This window comes from Peromyscus maniculatus, chromosome 20, assembly GCF_049852395.1.
Source record: "Peromyscus maniculatus bairdii isolate BWxNUB_F1_BW_parent chromosome 20, HU_Pman_BW_mat_3.1, whole genome shotgun sequence".
Taxonomy (NCBI): domain Eukaryota; kingdom Metazoa; phylum Chordata; class Mammalia; order Rodentia; family Cricetidae; genus Peromyscus; species Peromyscus maniculatus.
The window spans coordinates 58665808-58681947 of record NC_134871.1 but is presented as its reverse complement, the minus strand read 5'-3'; the positions used below and the strand labels follow the sequence as shown (position 1 = coordinate 58681947).

At 53.7% G+C, this 16140-nt stretch overlaps 1 protein-coding gene and 1 long non-coding RNA gene across 4 annotated transcripts; one reads left to right on the top strand and one right to left on the bottom strand.

Annotated features, from left to right (window-relative positions):
• The first annotated feature begins 3925 nt into the window (after positions 1-3925).
• Positions 3926-12682, top strand: Dennd6b (DENN domain containing 6B). 3 transcript variants are annotated; one of them, XM_006976144.4, is made up of 20 exons: positions 3926-4218; positions 6601-6639; positions 6714-6756; positions 7249-7361; positions 8125-8205; positions 8782-8887; positions 8971-9050; positions 9140-9202; positions 9448-9503; positions 10103-10225; positions 10309-10404; positions 10489-10583; positions 10716-10781; positions 11100-11164; positions 11268-11357; positions 11486-11539; positions 11887-11996; positions 12080-12182; positions 12268-12342; positions 12423-12682. In XM_006976144.4, exons 1-20 carry the CDS (start codon positions 4042-4044, stop codon positions 12543-12545), a joined length of 1758 nt encoding a protein of 585 aa, XP_006976206.2. In that variant the 5' UTR covers positions 3926-4041; the 3' UTR covers positions 12546-12682. The 3 variants fall into 3 exon arrangements, 2 of the variants coding, with proteins under 2 accessions (XP_006976206.2, XP_015850571.2); XR_013046546.1 differs by having other exon boundaries at positions 3932-4218; positions 12080-12174; XM_015995085.3 differs by having other exon boundaries at positions 3933-4218; positions 12265-12342.
• LOC121824337 (uncharacterized) lies at positions 12159-15958 on the bottom strand. Its single transcript, XR_013046547.1, has 3 exons — positions 15823-15958; positions 14770-14884; positions 12159-12278 (listed from the first exon to the last, which is right to left on the bottom strand). It is a non-coding gene; the product is annotated as an uncharacterized LOC121824337 (long non-coding RNA).
• Between the last annotated feature and the right edge of the window lie 182 nt (positions 15959-16140).

Here is a 16140-nt window from a genome sequence, read left to right as displayed (position 1 = left end):
CAAAACAAAACAAAACAAAAAATGAGTTGGTGGGGTTGGAGAGATGGCTCAGTGGTTAAGAGCACTCACTATTGTTGCAGAGAGGCTATGGGTTCGGTTCCCAGCTTACAACTGTCTGTAACTCCAGTTGGAGGAGATCTGACACCTTCTTCTTCTTGCCTCTGCACATACATACCAGGCACATACATGTGGACAAAACACTCACATGCATAAAATGAGATATTTTTTCTTTTTATTTTATTTTATTTTATTTTATTTTACAATACAATTCAGTTCTACATATCAGCCACGGATTCCCTTGTTCTCTCCCAACCCCCCCCCCCCAGATAATATTTTTTAACTTAAAAGACAATCACCAATTTCAAAGGTGCAGATGGTAACTTGCTGTTTAGCTAGTTATACATGCATGGATCACCCCACTTCTACTTTCCCAATTTCAGCCAACAAAGATACCTATCAAACTCTATCCCTGGGGGAAACAGTTGAGACTGACTCTCATTTCCACTTGCAAAATCAGTCCTGTCAGTGACTGGCATCCTGCAGGTGGACAAAATGGGCTTACTTCACTTACGACTGTGCAGTTGGTAGCAGTTACAAAGTTATTTACAAAAATAACTATCTTAAACTCAACGAAATGTGGTAATTAAAAAAGATAATGATTTTGTAGCGCATAAATAACCATAAGCTCACATAGTCCCTGCTTTGAACCTTATGCCTACTTTTGGCAGATGGACTGCAAGTGCATAATTCCTAGGCAATTAAGTCAATGAACAACAACAATAACAAATAGGTGTTGGGGGAAACCTTTACATTCTTTTCCACTTTGATGATATGCATTCTAAAGGTCCCGGCCTTCCCATGAGCTCACATGAGTGGAAAAACTATTTAAGACTTGGAAATTGAAGCTGGGACAGCCTTTTTTGTTTGTTTGTTTGTTTGTTTGTTTCTCTTTTTTGGTTTTTTGAGCAAGGGTTTCTCTGTGTAGCTTTGCGCCTTTCCTGGAACTCACTCTGTAGCCCAGGCTTGGCCTCGAACTCACAGAGATCCACCTGCCTCTGCCTCTCAGTGCTGGGACTAAAGGCATGTGCCATCATGCCCAGCTGCTGGGACACCATTAATCCCAGCACTTGGGAGGCAGAGGCATGTGGGTCTCTGTGAGTTCAAGGCTAGCCTGGTCTACAAAGTAAGTTCCAGGAGCTAACAGAGAGAAACCCTGTCTCCAATCTTCCTACCCCCCCCCAAAAAAAAAAAAAAAGATTTGAAAATTTTTGCTGAAGCCTAGTCTAAGTCAGTAATTTTGAAAGAAGGACTTTAGGGCTTAAAAAATAAAAACACCTAAGCCGGGCAGTGGTGGCGCATGCCTTTAATCCCAGCACTCGGGAGGCAGAGGCAGGTGGATCTCTGTGAGTTCGAGGCCAGCCTGGGCTACCAAGTGAGTTCCAGGAAAGGCGCAAAGCTACACAGAGAAACCCTGTCTCAAAAAACCAAAAAAAAAAAAATAAAATAAAAACACCTAAAATCAAAAATCAAAGTATGCTAGATAGTATTGCTATACTGCCATTCTCAGTAGCCTGGGTTCTAGACCTTTAGGGATCTCAGCTAAAACCAGACTTGGATTTGTGGCTTTTTTTTTTTTTTTTTTTTTTTTTTGGTTTTTTGAGACAGGGTTTCTCTGTATAGCTTTGCACCTTTCCTGGAACTCACTTTGGAGACCAGGCTGGCCTCGAACTCACAGAGATCTGCCTGCCTCTGCCTCCCAGTGCTGGGATTAAAGGCGTGCACCACCACCACCTGGCTGGATTTGTGGCTTTGACATAGAAAAGAATGACATTCTAAAACTAGCCATTTTATGGAGCAGAATTTGAGTTTACTTATTTTTGATGGAAACATCATCTTTATTGATATAAACATAATCCTTTATTATTTAGGATTATGATAGGCACTTCCATGACAAAAAGATGGCTCTAAGACAATGAAGAGTGAAACAGAAACATGTGAGCTAAAAAGACTTCTCACCCTCATTATCTCCATCAGCACTTTGCTCCAACTTCCCACAGAATAAGAGCTGGGGCTTAATAAAAACATTTCAATGGAGACGTAAGCACACGGGTTAAGAGAGACAACGCAAGTGTGTGGTGATGGCCATTTTCAAAGCCAGCAGACGCAGGCAGAGCTCTGTGAGTTCACGATGAGCCTGGTCTGCATATCAAGTTCCCCCGCAGACGGCACTACATAGGGCTCCTGTCTCAAATGAGGGTGTGTGTTTGGGGGTAAGGGACTGAGAAGAAAGTAAGACATCCAAGAGAATAGGTGTAGGCTTCTCCAGGAGCCCGTCAGACAAATCCATAGGTATGAGCTCTGTAAGGCAGAGTTATAATTGTTTAGTATTGATCATATATCCCAGCTTGATAGCTCTCAGGTTGTATCTCAAAAGATCACTAACCCCCCCCCTCCCATAAGTAGGATGGGTGAGGTCTGGGAATGCCTTGGATGGCAATCTGGTAGGGTGGTAAAACCATAAGTTACAAGGGTTACACAAGACGTTTAGTCTATGTTCTTTCCCTGTAAACCAGGTTTCTGATGGGATTTCTGGAAAACTGCAGGTTCATAGTTGGGAAAAGAAAGACCTTAAGCAGGTTGTTAATCATGTTAGATTTCTTGCTTCTCTACTGGTAAGAGGCTGGGGGTGGGGAGGAGGAAGGCTCTCCATTCCCCTTCTTTTGCCCCCTCAAATGTTTCTTTCCAGCCTGCCTCATTGCCTCTTGGTTCTAAATTCACCCTTCTATAAACCCAGCCTCCAAGTTGGGGCTGGCAAACCTCTTTACTCCTAGAGACAGCAGCATTAACTGGTCGGGCTGCCTCTTTGCTAGCGAAAGTGAGCACAACAGCCTGGAGTGGAAGTGGGTCAGGCAGACATGCCAACTCAGCTAGGATGGCCTTCAATAAAGAGTCGGTGGGTGGAGACATGGTCTATCAATGGTGTCCAACCCTGGACAGGACACCAACAAAGTACAGGAGAGCTATACATTCAGACACAAAACTGTGAACTTAAAAACATTGAGGTGGTTTTTTAAAAGATTTATTTTTAGAGTGTTTGCCTTTGCACCACGTGCGTGTATGGCACCCGTGGTGGTCCGAAGAGGGTATCGGATCCACAGGAAGTGCAGTTACAGTTGTGAGCTGCCATGTGGTTGCTGAGAATCAAGCCTGACTTTTCAGGAAAAGCAGCCGGTGTTCTTTCCCGCTGAGTCATCTCCCCAGCCCCAAACATTGTGTGTGTGTGTGTGTGTGTGTGTTTTAAAACACTTTTTTTGTTTGTTTTGTTTTTGTTTCTCTGTGTAGCCCTGGCTGTCCTGGAACTCGCTCTGTAGACCAGGCTGGCTCGAACTCTGAGCTCGGCCTGCCTCTACCTCCTGAAAGCCGAGATTTAAGGCGAGCGTCACTACCGCACCGGAAATGGTTTTCTCACTTTTCAATGAATGAGCTTTTGAGGTTAGTCTGTAACTGGCTTGGGCGACTGTCCAGTATGAACGCTGTAGATGAAAAGGCCCTGCAGCGATGACACCCAAAATGAACATTAAGCTCACAACCCACGGCCGGGGTGGATACCCTTAGGTGGCCCAAATACAATTCTGTGTGGTTCAGAGAAGCGAAAACGACGCCTGACAGCCCTGGTAACCGCCCACAGTCCCCCCCACCCCACCCCCCGAATCAGACGCAGGCCAGGGATGTCAGAACCGGCATTGCTCACCGGCCAGATTCAGAGCTGCACTAGCTGCCCACGGGCGGACCCGGGTCGCGCATCCTCCACGATGCGCCACCAGCTCTAGACCCCTCTATAACCGGCTGGGGCCTTTCTCGCTGGTACAGCAGCCGACGCCCCAGGGCGGACGCTCCTCTGGCGCCAGGGGGCGCGCGGCTGCTCGGGGGACCTTCTGGCCTGCGACGGCAGCTCGACTGCTCCGAGGCGGGCCTGGTGAACCCCGGCGTTTCCCACTCCCCCGCCCCCCGCAACGTGCGGGTATCGCTTGAGCTACTACCATGGAGGGGCCGATGGGCCCCGGGCCCCGGCAGGGTGGCGGAGGACTAGGCGCGACTAGGTCCACGTCCTCCGGCCGTACAACGCGGGCCTCGGCGATGCCCTGGGCGCGCTTCTCTGCCTGGCTGGAGTGCGTGTGCGTGGTCACCTTCGATCTGGAGCTGGGCCAGGCGCTGGAGGTAAGTGGATGGGCCGGCCGACCCTCCAGGACGGTCTCGGTGCCCTCTCCTTCCGCGGCCCGAGCCTCTCCAGACGCCCCTCCTCTCCGGACGTCCCTCCTCTCCCGATGCCCCTCCCCCCCACGCTCCTCCCTCCCCTCGCCCGCACCCCTGCTGCTGCTCTTTTCCTCCCAGTCCTTGCTCTCCGCTGCGCGCCCACCCTCCAGGAAGCTGATCCCATGGCCTCCTCGCCTGCAGCCTTCCTGCTTGGTCTAGGGTCCTCCTCGTCGCCTCTCTGTATACTTTGTATCCTCGGGCTGACCTTTATCCCACTTCCTTCCACTAGTGACTAGCTCAGCGACCTCCTCTTTCCTATCCCCAGTCACCTCTCCAAGAGGAGCCTCTTCCTCAGAGCTCTAGGAGCGCTTCCCAGGCCAAGAAAGGGACGGTCTCCAAGGCCTGATGGCCTATCCATCAATTTATTTTCCGCAGCATCTTCGGTGGCCCTTTCCCCCAAAGAGGCCCAAATACCTCCTGCCCTCAGTTGCTCAAGCCAGAGTTCCTAGGGTCCATCTCCCCCCAGGTTTTACCTTGTGTCTGCTGCAGTCTCCGATATCACCCATACGTTCGTTTCTGGTTTTCCTGCTAGAAATCCTGTGGCGCTCCTCTTTAGCGTAGAATCAGATCCAGACCCTGTGAGGCCCTGCCTGGCCCCTCTGTTTGTAGCTCTGCTCAACCTTTGGCATCTGGTCACCAGCTGTGTGCAGCTGGGCAGGGCCATAGGCTTTTGATGTGGTCTTTCTCTGGCATGAAGGCCTCCATCCCACTTACACATAAAGACAGCTTCTCTTCTAGATAAAGATGAAAACATCAGCCAGGCTGGGGTACATGCAAACCCAGCGTTGGGGAGACTGAGGCAGGATCATAAGTTTGAGGCCAATATGGATTATATAGTGAGTTCCAGAGTAGCCTGAGCTACAGCATCAGACTTTGAAGAAAGAAAGAAAAAAGATGGGCGTGGTGGGTGGCACGTGTCTAATCCCACCCAGTACTCTGGAGGCAGAAGCAGGCTGATCTCTTATGAGTTCAAGGCCAGCCTGGTCAACTTAATGAATTCCACGACAGCCAAATCTATACACAGTGAGACCTGGTCTCAACAACAACAACAACAACAACAAAACCAGCTAAACAAAAACCACCAGAAAGATAGAAGAAGAGGGGGAGGAAGAAAATGTTTCAGGCTCAGTGAGGCATTTGGCAGGTCCAATCAAGATAATGTCTATGCTCTAAAGGGCCCTGACACAAACCAGGGAGCTGACCATCACAGGAGGTCCATTGTAGATGACTAGATGATGGTGTCTCAGAGGCTGACCATGATGTCAGCGTGACCTGTGAGAGCCTGAGAGGTTGTGAGTGTAGCTGAGGTAAGGCTGCAAAGTGACCCTTGAGACAGCTGCTGCTGCGGCATACCTTTGTTCCTGGGAAATGCTATGGCTCCGATGATGAGAGGCTAGAGGTCTAAAATCTTCTAAACAGAAAAGTGGAATTCTTTTTTGTCGGCGGGGTGTATATGTTTTGAGACATGGTTTCTTCCATGTCACTTCTGCTGTTCTGGAACTCTGTAGACCAGGGTGGCTGTAAACTCACAGAGATGCGCCTGCCTCTGCCTCCTGAGTGCATGCTGGGATTAAAGGTGTGCACTACCACCTTCGGCCATACACATACTTTTTTTTTTGCTTGTTTGGTTTTTTGAGGGTCTTTGTAGCTAGGGCTGTCCTAGAACTCACTATGTAGACCAGACTGGCTCTGCCTTCACTTATATTGGCTTTTTGAGGGAGACTTGAGGGGGCCTTGTTGTTATAGGGCCTGTCATCACCATGCCAGAGGCTCCTCTGTCCTCTGAAACAGACTTTCTTCGGCCTCAGTCTCTGCCTCTAGGTTCGAAGGCGTGTACAACCATGCCTGGCTCTCAGCTCGGCTTTTTTTTATATCACCCAGGACCACCAGTCTAGGCCACAACAGGCTGGGCCTTCCCACATCATTCGCTAATTGAGAAAATGTACTACAGACTTGCCTACAGGCTAGTCTTACAGAGGAATTTCCTCAATTGAGAGACATTCTTCCCAAATGACTCTGGCTAGCTAGTGTCAAGTCGATGGAAAACTAGCAAGCACACCCAGTCTAACTAGGGCTAAAGGTCATGGAGAAGAGGAATCAGAATCGAGGAGAAGGTTCTGATGTAAGGTTCAACATGTAGGAAAGGAGGAGGTCACTGGGAGGCCAGGGAGTGGGCCAGAAGGATAGCAAACACATGCTTATGGACCCTGCTGAGCTGTCTTAGTGGACCCCTTTGCCTCAGGCAGGTAGATACATTATCACCAAGTACTCTGTCTTCCCCTGCAGCTAGTCTATCCACGTGACTTCCAGCTCACAGACAAGGAGGTAGGTTTTGGACTTCTTGGGAGTGGATGTCCCCAGGAGTGAGCCAGCCCTCACTGGAACTCTGTTTGTTTCAGAAAAGCAGCATCTGCTACCTGTCCTTTCCAGACTCCCACTCAGGTAGGCAATCCCACACTCCCTGAACCGGACACCGGCCCTGGGGCTGGAAGGTGATGGGCAAAAAATGGAGTGATGGGGCCAGCGGTATGTCGGCTGCCAGCAGGCTACGGGGCACTGTAAGGATGGACCCTCACCAGAGCCCCAGCTGCAGCAAGATAGCCAGGTCCTCTAAAACCCACAGATAGCCAGATATCTGGGCGATCTGGTCTCCTTCACTCCATTACAGCAGCCACCCAGTGAGCACTGTGTAGTTTATTCTCCTGCCCCAGGCCGCCTGAGTTAGGCTCCTGCAGGGAAAGTGAAGATGAGTCTCTGCGTCTGTTCATTCCGAGACTCTTGTGTGATGTATCAGGATAGGCGTCTGTTGGGAATCAGATCGTCAAGTTAAGTTTTCCCTTGAGTGGGCATTTGCCCTTGTACCACAGTCCTCACCCCTGATAGGGGGAGGAGATTCTCCTATTCATGACGTGTGGTGGGGCTGCCCCTTTTCAGGATGCCTTGGAGACACTCAGTTCAGTTTCCGTATGCGTCAGTGTGGAGGACAGAGGAGCCTCTGGCATGGTGACGACAGGCCCTATAACAACAAAGCCCCCTTGGCACTGCAGGTGAGTAGTGGGATGCATCTGGTCTGTGTCTTCCTTCCCTTTACTAGGGGGCCCCTCCCTGGCTCCTGGCTGTGAACTTCATAACATAACATAAGCCCTTGGGCTTATGCAGTAGAGGTGCTGGCCAGGCCCATCCTGTGAGGTCAATAACTGTAAGCTGCAGATCCTGCACTGTGGGTCTCCACCTGGGTCAGCTCTTCCGGGGTTCACCAGGATCACTACATTGATGCTGTACATCATGTCTCCCTGGCTGGGCACCTGGGTGATTAAATAAGCTGGGGCTCAGTGAGCAGAAGTCTGCAGGGCCTTCCAGGGGTGCTGGGCACTCTCGTGCTGGCTAAGTTCTTTCTGTGTCAGTGTTCTGTCAGTGGACATACTCTAGAATGGTTTACCCACCTTCTGAACTGGAGACTCCTACATCCCACTGTGGTAGACACAGGGCAGGCCCTAGTCGGCAAGTGCCTCCTACATCTTCTGGATTCTTAGGTGTTTCTTAGGGTTTTTTGTTGGTTTGTTTGTTTTAAAGACAGGGTCTCTCCACATAGCCCTGGCTGTCCTGGAACTCACTATGTAGAACAGGCTGGCCTTGAACTCACAGAGATCCGTCTGCCCCTACCTCCCAACCCTAACCCGGAGTGCCAGGACTAAAGGCGTGTACCACCATGCCTGGCCTTAGGTTTCCTCCTTAACAGGCCCTGCTTCTGTCCCCCTGGATCTAGCAAATGGTCGGTGTAGGGCATGGCTAACACTGCACTCCTTACAGAGAGAGCCGGCGCACTACCTGGGCTACGTGTACTTCCGACAGGTGAAGGACAGCTCTGTGAAGAGGGGCTACTTCCAGAAGGTGAGCTGCCTGCCGCTGTGAGCCAGTGCTGTGGAGAGGTAGCAAATGGTGGACAGCTACAGGACACCTAGTGAGGAGTCCTGAGCCTCCACTCTGGGGTGCCTACCCATCTGCAGCCCACCTGGGTAGCAGGACCAAGGAGGAGCCACCAGTGGGCCCAGTTCTTCCTGAAGACTTTCTTTGCCTAGGATGGCACTTGAGGCCTTTCTGTCCCCGGGCCCAGAATATCCCAGCTCCTCAGGTCTTGCTGGTGTCACCACACTGCCAGGATAAGGACAACTTAGGCAGCTCACACTTCCCTCTGAAGTCCCTAGGCCCAGTCCTAACCCTGCTCTCACCTGGGGTTGTCCACCCTGTGGTTATCTGCGCTAGCTCAGGGTGCAGACCTCAGGCTTTCTCTTTTCCAATCCCGACACACGAGTTAGGCTATTCTGTGGCAGCTGTCCCACGGGGTGACGGGGGATGTGCTGCCCTGACCAGCTCTGGGTAAGCGTGGCTGCAGGGTTGCCATGGGCTCCTGAATTATAGGAATGATGTCTGTAGCTGAATGCCCTCTGACTGGCCCTGCATCATCAGTCTTTAGTGCTGGTGTCCCGCCTGCCATTTGTCCGGCTGTTTCAGTCGCTCCTCAGCCTGATCGCCCCTGAGTACTTTGAGAAGCTGGCACCGTGCCTGGAAGCAGGTGAGTGGCCATCCGACATGGCCAGCGTTGTCTCATCTCAGCCCTTTGGGACAGCTCCTGACATTGGCCACCTTTGTCCACAGCGTGCAATGAGATTGACCAATGGCCAGCCCCCGTGCCGGGGCAGACCCTGAACCTCCCGATCATGGGAGTCGTCATTCAGGTGAGGAGCAGCCGAAGGGTAAGCCATGCCAGTGTGGGTGGGTGGAGACGCTCTACCCCCTTTGTGGCAGCTGCTTCCTTCTTCCCTAGGTGCGAATTCCGTCCAGGGTGGACAAGCTGGAATCCAATCCTCCAAAGCAGTGTGACCAAGAGGTGGGGGATGGGGTAGAGGGAGCTGGGCCTTAGCCTGAGCCCTGTCCCTGGGCTTGGGTGGTTGTCGCCTCTGCCTCACCAGTCGCCTTTGTGGGTGGCCAGGCCTAGGCAAAGCCAGGGTGGTGGCCGGCAGCTTCAGTGTGGATGCTGTGCTGGGGGGGGGGGGGGGAGTGGCATGGGGCTGCAGGATTGTCATCAGAGAGAGCGTTCACCTGGGCCTGACCTACCTTCCCTTCCCTTCTCAGAACCTGCTGCCAGCCCCTGTGGTCCTTGCTAGTGTCCACGAACTGGATCTGTTTAGGTGAGCCCTGTAGGGTAGCACAGGCTACTCTGAGGGAGCCTACCCTCAGTCATACACACATGAGTGTGTATGTCATGCAGGGCACAACTTGCCGAGAGAGGCTGCTCATCTGAGTGGCCCTTGAGAAACTTGCACAGAAGAGGAGACCTGTACCCAAGTGTCTGGCTTAGGGAACATGCGCACAGTGGGCAGGAAGGTCCTTTGCCCAGAGAGGTTGCAAGGGAGACATTTGCTCTCTGAGGCTGCCCCTTTGGGCCTTTCTAGGTGTCTTCAAGGGGTCCTGGACTTTGAGACTATCTTCTTCCATCCTGGGCCCAACAGGAGCCAGGACTTAAGTCTGGAGGCATAAGAGGCTATAGGAATAGCAAAGCCCTGGATTGGTAGACCCCCCGGGTCACAGGCAGGGTCCAGGTCGGGTCCCCTAGGCCAGCACTAGCTCAGGTGGTCTGTCAGAACAAGGGGTGACTTTGGTGACCTGAGACACCCCTTACACTTGGAGCACCCTTGCTGCTGTCTTGGGGAGAGGTAGTGCCCTGTGCTTACCACGGCACCTTTGTAACTGGGCTGCCCGACTGACCCAGTTGCTCTCTCCTCACCAGGTGCTTCCGGCCGGTACTAACCCACGTACAGACCCTGTGGGAGCTCATGCTCCTTGGGGAGCCGCTAGTGGTCCTGGCGCCCTCGCCTGACGTGTCTTCAGAGCTGGTGCTGGCCCTGACCAGGTACAGACCTTACCCACTAGACTGTTATGGCTGTGCCTGGTTACCCCCCGCCTTACACATTCCTTGCCGCCCTACCCCCGCAGCTGCCTACAGCCCCTGAAGTTCTGCTGTGACTTCCGCCCCTACTTCACCATTCACGACAGCGAGTTCAAGGAGCTCACAACGCGAACACAGGCCCCGTAAGGACATGTCCTTCCTTCCCGCTCTCACACACTACCTCCCCTAGGTCTCTCTCTGCCTCTTCTCTCTTTCTCTCTCTCTAGACCAAACGTGGTCCTGGGAGTCACAAACCCTTTCTTTATCAAAACACTCCAGCACTGGCCTCATGTCCTCCGAATTGGGGAGCCCAAGATGTCAGGTGAGAAGCCCAGGGGCTATCAGCCTCACCAGCTTGGGACCTTCGGTGGGGTTCTGTATCCAGTACCTCCGAAGCCACAGGCACAGGCAGAGCTGTGGGTCCTGAGCCTTGGCTACTGGGTGTATTTCACAGGCGACCTTCCTAAGCAGGTCAAGCTTAAAAAACCCTCCCGGCTGAAGACCCTGGACACCAAACCAGGTCTGTGCTTCCCCCTTGGGCTGCAGCCTCGTCTACTCTGGTAAGGCCTGTCCTGCACTAGGTAGATTCCTCCAGTGGCGATGGCCAGGCCTTCTGACGCTTTTTCTTTCTACTCAGGCCCCATGGTGGCAGGTGGGGGGGACGTTGTCTTCTTTAGCAGGTCTCCTGAGTCTCGGGACGGATGGGGTGAGAGACGTGCGGGTTCTGTCGAGGGAATGGGGCTGTAGGCAGATCAGACAACCCTCTTCATCATCAGTAGAGCTGTGGGAGCGTGGAAGGGAGGTTGAACGGACAGCCACAACTCTGACTCCCTGTCAGGGCTCTACACCTCCTACACTGCGCACCTCCACCGGGACAAAGCATTGCTTAAAAGACTGCTCAAGGTACAGACTCGTGGGTAGGGCCTGGACGTGGGCACGTGTGTGCCGTGAAGGATGCAGGGTCCCAGCCAACGCTGAGACTCAGGTCCCCTGCTTCCTCTGGCAGGGTGTACAGAAGAAGCGGCCTTGGGACGCACAGAGTGCCCTCCTGAGGCGGCACTTCCTAGAGCTCACGCAGAGTTTCATCATCCCTCTGGTGAGGCTCTGTGTGAGGCAGGGGCGTGGCAGCAGTGGGCCCGAGGGAGGGATGGTCGCGGGTGGGGAGAGCACAGGCCGTGACAACGGGGTTGTGGCTCACACTCACCCCTTGTCCCTCCCCTCCAGGAGCACTACATGGCCAGCCTCATGCCACTGCAGAAGAGCATCACACCCTGGAAGGTGGGCGTCCGGGGAGTTCTGGGGAGGGTCACTTCAACCCCCGTACCCAGGAGGGAAGGCCTGAGACAGGACTGTGTCCACATGGAACAGTGGGTGGCTGTGATGCAGAAGCCGCCAGGGCATGAAGTTGACCCTGTGCCTGCCAGGCAGCCCATCCAGGGCAGAGAAATGAGGACTGCAAGGGAGGGCCACTAAGAGAACTCCTCAGGGGCTGTCCAGGGATCTGCCCCAAGCGGTGGAGAGCTCTAGATACATCCTGGAGAGGGAGGGCTGCATCCTGCCTGCCGAAAGGTAGGGCCTGCATGCCTGTCCTCTTTAACACCTGGCTCATATGACCTTTGTCTCAGAGCCCACCCCAGATCTGCCCCTTCCGCCAGGATGATTTCCTGCGTAGCCTGGAGCACGCGGGACCCCAGCTCACCTGCATCCTCAAGGGTGACTGGCTGGGCCTCTACAGGTGGGTAAACATTTGGGCACAGGCCGCTGGGGGTGCCCCCAAACGCACGAGGCCGGCTCTTCAGCCGCCTCTCGCCGTCACAGGCGTTTCTTCAGGTCCCCCAATTTTGACGGCTGGTATCGGCAACGACATAAAGAGATGGCCCAGAAGCTGGAAGCGCTGCACCTGGAAGCTATTTGTGAGGCGGTGAGGGAAGGCGAAGGGAGGGGAGAGGTGCAGGCCCAGGGTGGGTGGGAGACTCGGTGAGGAGAACCTGACATGTCCCCAGCAGAATCTCGAGGCCTGGATGAAGGACAAGTCGGAGGTGGAAGTGGTAGACCTAGTCCTGAAACTCCGGGAAAAACTGGTGAGAAGCCTCCTGGGCCGCCCAGCCTCCTCCTGCCAGGCCGGAAGTACGGTCACCCCTTACTGCTGTTGTCTCTCCAGGTGCGGGCACAGGGCCACCAGCTCCCCGTGAAGGAGGTGACACTACATCGGGCCCAGCTGTACATCGATACAGTTATTGGCTCCCTGCCCAAGGACCTCCAAGCAGTCCTGTGCCCTCCCTAGGACAGGGCCAACCTGTGTGGTCCTGGGGGCCTAAGTCTGCCAAGTTCTCTCTCCACCAGCCTTGGGCTCCTACCTCGGCTTCAGCCCCTCCCAGAACCACCTCTGTCCCAGCAGTAAAAATGACATTCGCAATGACAGTCTGGTCCCTGACTGACTGCCGGGGGATTCTGTGCTGGCACTGTCTGGCTCCTTCCTGGGCCCCACCTGTCCTCCGCAGCTGGAGGTGGGCGTGGGCTAGTGGCCCTCGCTGATGGAGGTGCCCTCACCACCTGCCCCCTCCTGGCTCCCATCTGCCCACACTTCAGGAGGCCTTGTGTGGTGGGGTCCTTTAGCCCAGCAGGCTTCCCAGCTCAGAGCGGAGGGAGGCAGCTGCCAGGGCCAGCCCTCTCCTGGACACTCCACCCCTTCCCTCTTCTGGGGAGTGATAGGTACCGTGCCTAGGCAGCTACTTGAGAAGGCAGAGACTCTTTGTCCTGTGAGGACCTAAATCTCCCTCCTGCTGTGATTGGTCAGGATGAGAGAGTGAGGGACAGTTATGGGACCTGGCACCCCACTTGGACAGCAAGCTCAGGCTGTTCTTTGAGGTTCTCACCATGGTCCTTGTTCCCTTTCTTGGAACACCCCCTGGATACCTGCTCCATGAGTTTCACCCAGGCCACCAAGGGAGACTCCAGCTTTTCCCCTGGTGTCTGCCCCTCCCCTTGAAGCTTGAAAGGCTTTGGGCTATAGCCTAATGTTACATTCTCTGCTGTCTTGTCCTTAGTTGGTCTCTTAGGCCAGGGTGTCTCTTGGAGGTATTGTTCTGTGCTCTTCCTAGGAAAGGGCTAACCTGTGATCCCAGGTGCCTAAGTCTGCCAAGTCTCCCTTCAAGGCTCTATCCTGGCTTCGGTCCCCCTTCCAGAACTACGTTGTCTGAGCAGTAAAAATGGCATTTGGAACCATAGCCTGGCCCCTGACTGTTGGAGAAATCTTGGCTGGCTCTGTCTCCCCCCTTGCTGGATTGGATACTGTTGTGCAGTGACCCCCCCAAGCCTGGGTACCATGAGCTACAATGTTCCAGCCCAGCACAGGATCGGGGGCCCTTGGGAAGGTGCAAACTAAAGTGCGGACCAGAGCCGCAGCCCAGCCCTGGCTGAGTATCAGAAACCTGTAGGTAGGTCTGCTGACCACTCAGACTCCAAATCTGAGCGGCCAGGCCATGTAGGTGGCTCACTGGGCAGTGTTGGCAGTGAAGGGGGAAGGGGCATTCAGGAAGATTGGGCTGTGCACCCTGTAATGCTTTAAGGGGTGTTAGCAAAGTAAGCTGGTGCAGAGCTGCACAGTGAGCTTTTGCTGTCTCCCAGAGCGCCCATGTAGCATGACTTCTGGTTCTTGAGACTTCTTCCACCAAACCAATATACACTGCCTTGCCATTCCCCCTGATCCGGGCTAAGTCCAGACAACAAAGGCAGTCCGTTGTAAACAGGTGCCAGCCCTGTTCCTAGATCGTTGTATATGCTCTCTTGTTTACTCCCTGACTGACTTCAGCCAATGACAACTTGTCACATTGTATCCATTTTACAGGAAACGGACAAGATGGATGTGATGAAGGTGTACAGTGAGCTAGATCAGTCTAACTCAGCATCCAGTTAGAAAACTGAGCAGAGGCAGGTGGAGGCGGAGACCTTGGCATTAGAAAGAGTGGCCCTGGCACCCCCTGGAACAGAGGTGCCAGCCTCACCACCGAGAGCCTGGTCTCTAAGGGATCTTTAGAAATATGGCATCTTCCACTGTGACAGATGGAGCTCCCAGGCTATGGGGACAGCAGAGTGCTAGCCATTTGGAGTCTGTGAAACTGTGCCTTTGGTGTGCCCAGCCTCCTATCCAAGTATACAGTGGCCAGGATTGAAGTCCCCAGGTCTTAGTGGTCGCACCCTAAAGAGCACATCTCAAATGCCACTGCAGTGTGTTTCTCATGTTTTCACTTTCTAAGGGCTGTCATACAGTAGCTTCAGAGTAGTCCCATGGACTCAGCCACCATCCACCTAGAACTGTCCTAGCAGCTCAGAACACCGGACACGAGACCCAGGAAACAGATTTGGTGGGCGGGGGGATGGTGTGGATACAACAGGACTGCCTAGGGCATAGACCCAAGGCTGACACATACAGGAATGAGGAAATTTCCAGTCCCTTTTAGGGTTTTGTCCCCATGGCTGGGTAGCATTTACAGCCTGGGGCCTCCTACCAGCTACATCCTCTTCTACCCTTGCTCTCCCAGCTTGGGATCAGCTCCGAGTTAGTTAGCAGGGCTTCAGTCCAGAGTAGGCTCAAGCCTTCTAGTCCATGCCAAGGACAAGGGCCTGGAGGGAGTAAGACAGATGGCTTCAAGGAATTGCTCCCCTCCCCCCAAGCCCAAGGTCCCTCATGGTTCAGATGCCTGGATGCATGGATAGTGAAAAGCTAATCCAAGTGGTTGTGGTCCCCAGGGCTCCCTTGTGTGGCACGTTGGAGAGAGCTGTGAGCCGGCATTCAGGGGATCTAGAAGGGCTGGGTGGAGGTCATGAGGCAGCCAGCCCCAGGGACAGACCGGAAGGACAGGAGGACTCTTTTACCCTCCAGCTTCCTGCCTTCTATTTTGAGCCCTCCTCAGTTTGGAATACTGGTCTTCCCACAACTTTGGTATTAAAATATCCTTTTGTGATACAACACTTGTCTTAATGTTTTGATACAAAGTTTGCAGCCCTGTAAATCACTGGATATTTTGGGTGTGTGTGTGTGGAGGGGAGGGGGCTGTTGGTGGAGGGAGGAAGGTAGTGTGGACAAAGCCTGGCTGCTTGGTGATGGGCAAGCCCACTTGCTTAGAGAACAGAAGTCCTCAGATTTGTGAAATCTTGGCTGGGGAAGGCTTAAGAATTGGGACAGATCCCCAAAGTTGGGGAGGAGATGCCTGAGGGAGTAGGCAGTCTTCAAGGAGGGCAAATTTTGGTGGAGGAGTGTATAGACACCAGCCGAGGTTTGGGGACTAGTCCCAAACCCTGTTCCGAGACAGCGGGATCATTGCCATGTTAAAAAATCCATGGGACCACTGCATGGGTGACTTGGAGACCAGAAGTAGGAACCCTAGGGAGTGGTCCTGTCCCACCCTATAGATGAAGGTATATAGATAAAGACTTGCAGGTCAGTAAGGCCCAGATGTGCTAGGCCGAGGAACCAGGAAGGAGGGCAGAGTTTCAGCTTTTCTATGGGAGACTGAGCGGCTAGGATCCCGGAGAAAGAATCAAGGTCCAGCAGCCCTCACCCTCGGGAACGGGAACGGCATGAGCATGGTCCGCCTGTTGCCAATCTGGTGGTGAGGTTCCTTGCGCCCCGCCCATCTCAAAGAAGAACACTTGAGGCCTCGGTCTGGCCCTGCCGAAGCCACCCGCTAGTGCCGGGCCGCGTGCGCCATTCAGTTCGGCCTGGGGCACTCCCGGGGTGGTGCCCAGCCTCAGCAAACTCCTCTGATGACGGGGCGGTGGGGGGGTGGAGTGGGGTGGGGGACGCGACTTGCAGCAGGCAGGGCGCGCGGATTGCTACAGGCGCGAACCTCCAAGCAAAGCCGTGCGCTTAAGTGGCT